This window comes from Trichechus manatus, unplaced genomic scaffold, assembly GCF_000243295.1.
Source record: "Trichechus manatus latirostris isolate Lorelei unplaced genomic scaffold, TriManLat1.0 scaffold00087, whole genome shotgun sequence".
Classification (NCBI taxonomy): domain Eukaryota; kingdom Metazoa; phylum Chordata; class Mammalia; order Sirenia; family Trichechidae; genus Trichechus; species Trichechus manatus.
Window position 1 is genome coordinate 9800952 of NW_004444023.1, and position 11072 is coordinate 9812023.

Genomic DNA, 11072 nt, shown 5'->3' on the forward strand with positions numbered 1-11072 from the left:
CCCCTTGTTGCAGCCTCTATGTCAACTCATCTTGTTGGGGGTCTTCCTCTTTTTTGCTGACCCTCCACTTTACCAAGCATGATGTCCTTCTCCGGGGACTGGTCCCTCCTGATAACATGTCCAAATATGTGAGACGAAGTCTCGTCATTTTTGCTTCTAAGGAGCATTCTGGCTGTACTTCTTCCAAGACAGATTTGATGTAAATTATACATCAATAAATTGTCATAAAAAACTTAGAGATTGTAGCCATAATTAGTTATTAGAGAAAATTGAATACCTTAACTGCATTTAACAAAAGAATAATGAGTGATTGAAAATCCATTTTATGTTCAAATCAATAACTTAGGAAACATCAATAACAAAAGAATAACACCATAAAAATAAAAAAAATCGTCTTTTATTTCCCTAAGCATATTAAATGTGTTTATTATTGCTGTGGATCTGATTAATACATTATCAGAAGCAATTACAGTCACTTTGTTTCTGTAGGCCTTTTCCCAGTTTGTTTAGAAATTTTTGACTCTAAGTCACTAATTGTCCTTGGGAATGTGAGGCTTCTTTAAAGCCTAAGCTGAAAGTGGGTTTCTGCAGTGGGGATTTCTCTAGCTTCTAGTAGGTGCCTGGAGACACCTACAATAAAGGCTCATTCAAATGCAATTATCTACCTTAAAGTATTTTTTAAATATAATTTATTTTATTGTCTGTTGTTGTTGAGAATATACAAAGCAGAATATACACTAATTCAACAGTTTCTACATGTAGAATTCAGTAACATTGATTATTCTTTGAGTTGTGTAAACATTCTCACCCTCCTTTTCTGAGTTATTCCTCTCCCTATAAACAACCACACTTCCTCCTAAATTTCCTGTCTAATCAAAAGCTGGACAGTGAGCTGAGAGAGCTGAGCAGAGCAGAATGGAGCTGAGAGCTGTTACACTGTCTATGAGGAGGGCAGTTAGTAACTGACAGAAGTGCCAGGCAGAGCTGAACTGGTCTTCAGAGAAATGGTGCAAGTAGTCCTGAAGCTGCCAGCTAAGAGCTTGGCCAGTTATCTGAGAGAGTTGAGCTGAGAAGAGCCTCTACAGAGAGAGCAGGATCTCAGATGGTGGAGAGGGTGACGGGCAAGAGGCTGACGGTGGAGAGAGTGATGGTGGAGAGCAGCTAAAAGAGATGCTGCTGAGAGAACTGGAGCTGAGAGAGATGTCGGTTAAGAGCTGGGCCAGTTAATTGAGAGAGCTGAGCTGAGAAGAGCCACTCCTGAGGATGCAGTAGCTCAGATGATGGAGATGCCAATCAAGGACAGGCCAACCGCAGAGACACCTTTGGCAGAGAGCCTGATGGCAGAGAGCCCAATGGCGAAGAGCCCAATGGTGGAGAGGCCTGATGCAGCTGAGAGAGCTGCAGCTGATAAAGCTGCTGGCTAAGAGCTTGGCTATTTATCTGAAAGAGGTGCAGATCCAAGACTGAGCTGAGAGGCTGATGGCTGAGAGGCCAGTGGTGGAGAGCGTGGAGATGGAGAGCCCTGATGGCAGAGAGACTGACGAATGATGTTATAGAACTTTTCCTGGTTGAAAAGTTCCCTGATTGGTGAGAGTGAACATTTGTTCTCAGGAGGGCAAGTCAGGCCTTGAGACATTGAGGCTCCATGCTGGAACCCCTCTTGGACCTCACCATATTGCATTTTTTCTTTTATATCCTTATATGTTTATAAATTTCTCTGTTTTATTAAAGTTGTTATTGCAGATGTGTGTTTCTGTGAGTTCAGTGAGAGTTGCAAGAAATTATTGAACCCAGAGAGAATTAGAGAGTGCCATGAGGGGAGCAGCTGGTGTCAGAAATAATAGAGAAGTGGGAAGGTGAAGGTATACTTAATCTCTGCCATATAGGAACCAGCTTGATGCTGATTCTTTTTCTAAAATTTATTTTCTGTTTTTGTTGAGAATATACACAGCAGAATGTACACCAATTCTGCAATTTCTACATGTGCAATTTAGTCACAGTGATTACATTCTTCAAGTTGTGTAACCATTCCCACCCTCCTCTTCCTAATTGTTCCTCCCCCATTAACATAAGCTCACTGCCCCCTTAGTTTCCTATCTAAACTTTCAAATCGCTGTTGTCAATTTGATCCTTTATAGACATATCTTAATAGAGCACAATGCTGAAGACAGACATATTTTACTAGTTAAGCTAAATTATTGTTTGGTTTTGAGATTTCAGGGGATATTTTGGTTTTAAAGTTTAAAGGTTATCTCAAGACAATAGTTTTGGGGGTTCATCAAGCCTCCATGGCTCCAGAAAATCTGGATTCCATGATAATTTGAAATGTTTTTTTACTTTTTTAAATTGTGTTTTAGATGAAGGTTTACAGAGCAAATTAGTTTCTCATTAAACAATTAATACACATATTGCTTTGTGACATTGGTTGCCAAACCCTCAATGTGTCAACACTCTCCCTTTCTCAACCTTGGGTTCTCCATCTCCATTCATCCAGCTTTCCTGTCCCCTCTTGCCTTTTTGTCCTTGCCCCTGGGCTGGGCTGATGTGCCCATTTAGACTTGTATACATGGTTGAGCTATGTGTATTATTGTTTATTTTATGGGCTTGTCTTATCTTTGGCTGAAGGGTGAACCTTAAGAGTGACCTCAGTACTGAATTAAAAGGCTGTCCAGGGGCCATACTCTCGAGGGTTTCTCAAGTCACTGTCAGACCAGTAAGTCTGGTCCTTTTTTGTGAGTTAGAATTTTGTTTTATGTTTTTCTCCAGCTCTGTTTGGAACTCTCTATTTTGATCCCTCTCAGAGTAGTTGGTGGTGGTAGCCAAGCACCATCTAGTTGTGCTGGACTCAGTCTGGTGGAGGCTGTGGTAGTTGTGGTCCATTAGTCCGTTCGACTAATCTTTCCTTTGTGTCTTTGGTTTTCTTCATTCTTCCTTGCTCCAGAAGATTGGGAAGAATTTGAAATTTTTTTCTACATTTTTCCCCCTTTGATCAGGATTCTTCCATAGAATAATTAATCAAACTGTTGGGTAATGGTAGCCATGCTGATGGCGATTCTTATTGGCAAAGTTATCCCTTACGAAGTTAGTAATGAAGATATCTGCTTTCACAAAGTATAAACTGATTCATTTATTCATGTACTCCTTTAAGATTTAGCCCTCCAATGACTAGAAGGTTGAAAAAGAAAGAGGAAGTAGGAGAGAAGACCACAAAGAGGATCCCATGAAGTTAAAGAAAACCAAAAAATTAGAGGCCACAGAAGTCAAGACGCGGTGTGTTTCCAGTGGGAGGGGTCAACTGTGAGGGAATGCTGACAGCTGAGATGTGTGAGAACAGAGAAGCATCCACTGGATGCTCCACGTTTTCCGCAGGATGTTTGTCTTTCATGGCAGCATTTGGTGAGGCAATAATAAGAGAGTTTTATCTCTTGGAAAGCATTCTGGAGATCTTTCATTCCTGCATGTCCCTCCCCTATTCCTAGTTGGGACAGTTGAGGTTGAGGTCCAGAGAGGAAGAGTGATGTGTGCAAGAACACACAGTATTAGATTGCATTCTCTGTCACCCCTGAGCCCCATAGCCATTCCCAGTCTATCCCCTCCCTGGCATTGCCTATGAAATCTCTGCGCTCCCATGTCCCATGCCAGCATGGTAACTCCTTTTCCTTTCACAAAGGTCTTCTTCCAGGAAGTCAGCAGCTGGTCTGGAGCTGGGGAAAGCAGAGAGGAGTGTGAGGTGGTTGGGAGGGAGCTGCAGGCAGGGCTGGTGTGTGAAGGTTTGGAGGAGGAAGTGCCTCTTCTGTAACCATCTGTCCTTGGGTTCTGTATCTGCAGCTCTGCAGGAAGCTGGAAGTCAGGCTCTCTCAGGACAGGGTTAAGATCTACAGATCTACAGGGTTCAGAGCCCTGAAAGTTTTATTACCTCCCACCATCCATGTGCATTTCATGATAAAGGAAAGCAAACCTTGAAAAACACTTGCATGTACATTTCTAATATTTCCTAAAACTGAAAAACCTGAAAGAACACCTTTAGCATGTGCAGTGCAATGAATTGCTGTTACATGGTCCTTCTAGCCATGGTCTGGTAACTCTCACAAAATGATTGGGTGGAAGTTTGCAAATAAGGTGCTTGTGGCTCACCAAGGAGATTGGACAGTCTGCTAATTCAAATAAGGTGTACACAACAACAACAGCCTTTGACCCTGCAAGTCAGACCTGGGCACTCAACAACTTGAAGGTCAGGAGAAGAGACAGTGGCAAGGAGACCAAAGGAGAGTGAGACATCACAGCAGCCATGAGATCAGCGTGCTTGAAGAGGGTGAAGTCAATTGCTTGCTGCTGTTGAGAGTTGGGTGCTGTGAAGGTGGACAAGTGTCCACTGGATTGAGTTTATAGGCAAGAAGGTTGTGGGAGCGTGATCATGAGCAGAGGGGACTCACACAACTCGACTGTCCAGCTCCATTTCTTCCTCAGGCTGTTTGTCTTTCATGGCAGCATCTGGTGGGGACAGAACAAGGGGATCTTGTTTCTTGGCAAGATTCCCTGAGATCTCACATCACCTCTCCACTTCCTAGATGGGGAGGCTAAACTGTTACTTAAAGGTGACTTCAGGAAATAGTTTCAATTCAAGGTTTGAAGAGCAACTCAGGTTCATAGTCTCAAGAACTCCTCCAGGTTCAATAGGTCCAATATGTCTGGGTTCTTTAAGAACTTCAAGTTGTGTTCTACATTATTCTCCCTTTTTGTCAGAATTCTTCTATGATATTTCTGATGATATGCTCACTTTTAATCCCTTCGTTCTAGATTTTCAGGTTGTGAAATGCTGAGAAATCTTTCTAAGCTGATCTTCTCTCATTTCTTTGGGCTCCTTGGCCATTGCCCTCAGTGCATCCTTGGTCTGCCCACCTGTCATCCACCATCTCATGTGGCCACATCATCCCATTCCCTACTCATGTCACTTACTGTGTTTTCCATGGCGTTGGTGTTGAATGAAGAGGAAGAGGAGGAGGAAGAGGAGAAGACTTACATGGGCCACCCAGTCTCTGATCAGAAATTTCAGGTACTCTTGGAGACCTTGGGCACGAGTGATGTCATAAATAAGTCAGCAATGCCCTTTTTCTGAGCACCTTCTGCATGGCAGCACATGCTGGGACCTTTGCATTCATCACCTCTGACCCTCACAACAACCATGCAACTTCGGATTGCCACCCTCCACACTGCCTGTCTTATAGATGAGGAAACTGAGGCTCAGAGAGGCCAATCATGTGTCCCAAGTCACCCAGCCAGAAGTGGCAGGGCTGGGATTGGGGGTCTCTGAATTCCCTTGTGCTTTTTTTTCTTGCTGCCCTTCTACCTTCTCTCCCTCCAGGTAGAACACCAGAAGAGAGACCTGTTCACCAAACTCCAGTCCTCACCCATCCTCAGCCCAGCCCGGCTCCGTCCCCTACTCTGCAAGGCCCTGACAACCCCACGTGGGGCCTCTCTGGACATGGGGCCTGTGTATATGGGGGGAGGGTGGAGGTGGAGGTTGGGTAGTCTACCCTGTACTGAGCATGTTGTCCTGTCAGGCCCCAGGCCCAGGAATTTCACTGTTGTGATTTCCCTGTGTCTCACAGCAGCCCTGGGGGAGGTGGTGGGAGGCCTGTTCTACAGGCTGTGAAACTGAGGCTCAGAGAGGGATCCTGACTTTCCTGAGGCCCCAGAGCTGGGAGGTGGCAGAGCTGGGATTTGAACCCAAGGTGTGGGTAGGGTGTGACTCACAAGCCCTCCTCTTTCCCTATCACCACAGTGGCTTTTGGGAAGGAGGAGTTCCCCTCAATTTGTAGAAGAGCACATATGCCCTTGTCACTGCCCTCCCCCTCTCCCACACTGTGTCACAGCTGGGGTGCTTTCACTTTTCAAGAGGTGACAAGGATCCCAGAGAGAAAAAGGAAGGGACTTTTCTAAAGTCACCTTCTCAAGAAGTGGATGAGCAAACACAGAAGTCAGCTCCTCCCAAACAAGAGACCTTTACTTACCCCTCGGTGGGTCTGATTCCCTGGGGTTTGGTGCTGATCTTTGGAGCCTCCTGGGGAGCAGGACAGGGTGAGAGGCTTTAGCCAGCTGTTCATCCTCCAGGTTGGACCCTCCTCCTCCCTCTGCTGTGACCACCCCACACCTTATCAGGCCCCAGCCCCAGAACCCCTGGGAGCCTGGGATCACCATCCTCATCTCTGCCCATCTCCCAAGCCCCCAGGACACAAGCCGTGCTGGAGAGATGAAGGAAAAGTTCTGTCAGCTGAGGGGTGAGTCTGTGGTCCCCCTGGGGAATGAGGCCTCTGTTACTCACCAGCTCTTAATTTTGTGTCTGGGTGGGAGGCTACAAAGATTAAAGATACAGGGAGAATGAGAGTTGGGGTGCCTCTGGCCTTTCCTCTTGGTCAGCTTTGATCCTCTCCAGCCTCCCTCCTCTCACCAGGAACATATCTGGGCCTCAGGGATGAGGATTGAGGATGAGGCAGGATGGAGTCGCACTGTCTTTTCCATTCCTCTGAGGGGTGGATCCCCTCTGGGTGGCCCTCCTTCAGAGGCCCTTCCCTCTCACCTCAGCCTAGAACTCCCCTGGGGACAGGGCCCTGAACTGGTCATCAGAATACAATGGGGACAGGGTCAGGGGTTCCTTACCTGAGACCACCAGCTCCAGGGGGTCACTGGGTTGTGACAACAGGTAGGGGGAGGTGCTGTGTGAGCTGTAGCACCTGTAGGTCCCCCCATGGGCTGAGGTCACAGGGCTTATGGTGAAGTTGGCCTGAAAGGGCCCCGTGTTGTTCTGCCAACAAAGGTGCTGGGGAGGGCCAATGAAGCCCTCCTTGAACGGATGGAATGTATCAAATAAGTGGTCTGAGTGACACTGCAGGGTGATGCTCTCTCCCGAGGTCACTGAGGGGCCTGGATGGGCCAAGAGGGAGGGTTTCTTACATGTTCCTGTGAGAGAAGGAGACCGTAGTGTACAGGGAGCCATCTAGTCCCCACCTCCCTTAGCTGACCACCATCACCTCTTTAGGGACTCTCCCTCTGTGACCCTTCTTTCCACACCTCTCGGTTTCTCTGTGATGGTCTCTCTCATCCCTATGTCTCTCACTCTCCTCCATGGATCAAAGTCACCATTTCAGCTCTACTCTAGGACTCTGTCTCCCTTGACCCCATCTCCACCAGGGGAGACGCTGGGCCCACATCTCAGCAGACCATCTGGATGTGTGGCTTGGCAGGGGTCCACACCTGCCACCAGGATGTACACGGATCACTGGGGACCAACCACCCAGAGAAGAATTTGTATGCACCATAGCACCTGTACCGGCCCCTGTGAGTGTGGTTCACATGGTCCAGGGTGAAGTTGGGACTGTGCTCTCAAGGCACTGGGGGTGGTGGGAGGTGAGAGTTGCTCATCCTTGGTCAAAGAAAACTTGTCATAACTGGCCTCCGAGCCACACCACAGGGTCAGGCTTACTGCAAACAGCAACAGTGAGCCTGGCTGGGCTAAGAGGGAGGGTTTTCAGTCCCTTCCTGGAGACAAGAAGACAGTGACATCAAAGAAGGCATACATCCCCACTGTCCTTGGAGCTGCAGTGAGTGCACACTGGTATCCTTCACACTCCCCTCTGTGATTCTGCCCCAGGAGGCCACTGTCACCAATCACCCCCCAACCACCAGGACTCCCCTGGGCACATGGCCTAGATTTATCATTTTGGAGCCCCCAGAAAGAGATGGGGTTGGGTAAGCAGCCCCTCACCTGTGATCTTGAGATCCAAAGGGTCACTGGGGAGTGACCACACGTGAGGGGAGGAGCAGAAAGAACCATAGCACCTGTAGATGCCCCCATGGTTAGGTGCTCACAGGGTCCACAAGAAAGGTGGCCTGGCACCTCCCAGGAGAGAACTGGGATTTCCTGTGTTGAAGAGGGTCAGCTCCTCCCTCCTTGAGCAGATGGAAAGTGTCCATTGTGTCTGTCTTAGTTATCTAGTGCTGCCACAACAGAAATACCACAAGTGGATGGTTTTAATGAAGAGAAGCTTATTTCCTCACAGTCAAAGTAGGCTAAAAGTCCAAATTCAGGGTGTCAGCTCCAGGGGAAGGCTTTTTCTTTCTGTTGGCCTTCTTCTCTTAAGTGTTCCCCCAGACTAGGAGCTTCTCGGCGCAGGGACCCCAGTCCAAATGACGCCCTCTGCTCCCGGCACTGCTTTCTTGATGGTATGAGGTCCCCCTGTCTCACTGCTCACTTCTGTCTTTTATATCTCAAGAGATTGCCTCAGGACACAATCCAGTCTTGTAGATCAGGTCCTGCCTTACTAACACAACTGCCACCCATCCTCCCTCATTAACATCAAGAGGCAGGTTTACAACATACAGGAAAATCACGCAGTACCAGGAATCATGGCCTAGCCAAACTGATACACACATTTTTTGGGGGACATAATTCAAACCATGACAGTGTCCTTTGAGCTACACAAGAGGGATGCTTTCCCTCCTGAAGCCACCAGAAAGCTTGGATGAGCTGAAAGAGAGGGTCTGCTGTAGGCTCCTAAGAGAAAAGGAGGGAGCTGAGTTAAAGGGTGGATAAAGTTACCCCACATTACCTCACAGGTGTAGTCTGTGAGGTTCCCCTTCCCCTGAGGCCACATTCCATTCTGACACTGCAGGGTCAGACTGTCTCCAGAGGGCACCAGTGAGCCCAGATGGGCCGAGAAGGAGGGCCTCCTGTACACCCCTGCAATTGAGCAGACTGTGGAATCGAAGGGGATGCACATGCCTACACTGTCCACGGAGGCTGCAGTGAGTCCACACTGGCCTTCTCCTCAGGCCCCTTTCTGTGGTTCTGGACTCAGGTGGGCAGTGTCATTGATTATCCATCACCACCAGAGCTCCCCTGGGCACACATCTTATATCAGTCATTTTGAGGTTCTAGGAAAGGGATGGCGCTAGTGGAACTCCCTCACCTGTGACTTTGAGATCCACATGGTCACTTGAGTGTGACCACACGTGGCGGGACAAGCGGGAAGAACTATAGCATCTGTAGCTGCTCCCATAGGAGGTGCTCACAGGGTTCACAGGAAAGGTAGCCTGGTGCCACCCAGCAAAGAAGTAAGATTTCCTGTCTTGGGGAGGGTCGGCTCCTCCCTCCTAGAGCAGACGGAAAGTGTCCATTGTGTCCTTTGAGCTACACAAAAGGGACACTTTCCCTCCTGAAGCCACCAGAGGGCTTGGATGGGCTAAGAGGGAGGGTTTGCTGTAAGCTCCTGAGAGAGAAGGAGGGAGCTGAGTTAAAGGGGGATACAGTCACCCCACATTTCTCCACAGGTGTAGTCTGTGTGGTGTGAGGTTCCCCTTCCCCTGAGGCCACGTTGCTTTCCCTTCTGCCTGTGAGGAGGAGCTCACAGTGAAGGGCGATAACTTGATTCCTCCCTCTTACCTGTCATCACAAGGAGCAGGGGGTCACTCCACTCTGACCAGCCACTCCGGGTGTGATATGCACACCGGAACTGCCCAGCATAGTGTATGTCCATGGATTCGATGGAGAAATTGACCTTGTCTCTGGAGTTCCATAGGGCCCACTCGTACCAGTATTGAGAGATTCGCTCTCTGTACAGATGGTAGGTAGAAGCCTACAGAGACCTCTGACACCAGATGGTCACAGAGCTCCCCTTGGTGATGATAGGGCCTGGAGTAGCCCAGCTGTAGGGTTTGGAGAGGATCCCTGGAAAGGAATGAGACCTGGAGTTCCAAGGGGTTCCTCTACCCTCAACTCCCCCAACCTTCACTTTGACGCTTCTCCCACACTGGTCACCATCAGCTCAGACCCTCTGTGCCTCCACCCCAACCCTGAGCTGCCCAGATGCATTCACTGTGCTGACCAGAGGTTGGACCTGGGAGGTTTAGGGAGGACTCACCTGTCTGTACCTGGTTCCGCTGACCCTGGCACAGCCCTGGGCGAGAGTTCCCTGTGCGAAGCTTGTCCTCACACCCACACACAGAAGTATCACTGGGGTCAGACTGGGGCTGAGAACATTCCTCCCCTCGAAGGCTCAGCTTCCTCTTTAGCCTCCTGAGTCCCTGGGATCTCCTACGGGACAAGGACCTGTGTGTGAGGAGGGGGTCCTCATTCCTCCCCTTTTTCCCCAAGCCTACCAAGACACAGAAGGGCAGTGAAGGTCAGGGTGGTGGCACTGTCTTGCATGGTTTCCAGCACTGCAGAGGAACTATAATTACCACAGAGCCTGGCATGATAGACGAGCACAGGGTGTGACAAGTCCTAGGCCTTGTGTTACGTGTCATGCAGTTTTCTCATCAGTGGCCTCGCAGGAAGGGGAACAACCCTTCTTTGTGGTCTGGCTCTGCTCTCCCCAAACGCTGGGGCTGAGGACATAGCAGACTCTCTGGGAACCTTTCAGATGAAATATGAGTGCCAATCCTGAGTCTGCCTGTTACAGAGATTGGATGAACTGGAGCAAGTCCCTTTCCTTTTTGAGCCCCCATCAATGCAGATCTTCTTCCTTCCTTCCATCAGTCAGGCAATCAACAAGTGTTTATTGAGCATTTACCACATCCAGTCATGGAGGCAGGCACTAGAGATTCATTGATGAAGCACACAGATTCCTTCCTGGATTCATGGAGCTCAGATGAACACAAGACAGACACTGAAATATTTTGACAATGGATAATTTAGCTATGGTTTTGCCAAGCTGTAGAAAAGGAGCAAAATAAAGCACAATGAGACTAACAGGTGGACATCAAGCAACCGGGTCATGAGAGTGAGGAAGACATGGAGGAGGGAGAGATGATGCCATTAGGGATTAGCACCGAGAGAGGTGAGGGGAGGACATCCTCCACCAGAAAGAGCTTGGGCTGTTGTAGGAACTGAGAGCAATCAGGGGACACTTGGTGGTGGTCACACAAGGTTTTGTGCACTATGCAAGTATTTTGGATTTTATCTTTAAGGCAATGGGAAGTTTTCTTTTTTTCCCATACAAAAATTTATACGTACACTGTTATGTGACTCTAGTTGCTCTCCCCATACTGAGACAGCACACTCCTCCTTTCCACCC

At 48.5% G+C, this 11072-nt stretch overlaps 1 protein-coding gene across 1 annotated transcript; it reads right to left on the reverse strand.

Annotated features, from left to right (window-relative positions):
* Positions 1-2882: 2882 nt before the first annotated feature.
* Positions 2883-10219, reverse strand: LOC111821491 (leukocyte immunoglobulin-like receptor subfamily B member 4). The gene is given in 7 exon segments (XM_023736357.1): positions 2883-3704; positions 6012-6061; positions 6658-6957; positions 9440-9724; positions 9918-10024; positions 10026-10090; positions 10092-10219. Coding segments are annotated over 7 exon segments (864 nt in total). The 5' UTR covers positions 10131-10219; the 3' UTR covers positions 2883-3686.
* Positions 10220-11072: the final 853 nt, after the last annotated feature.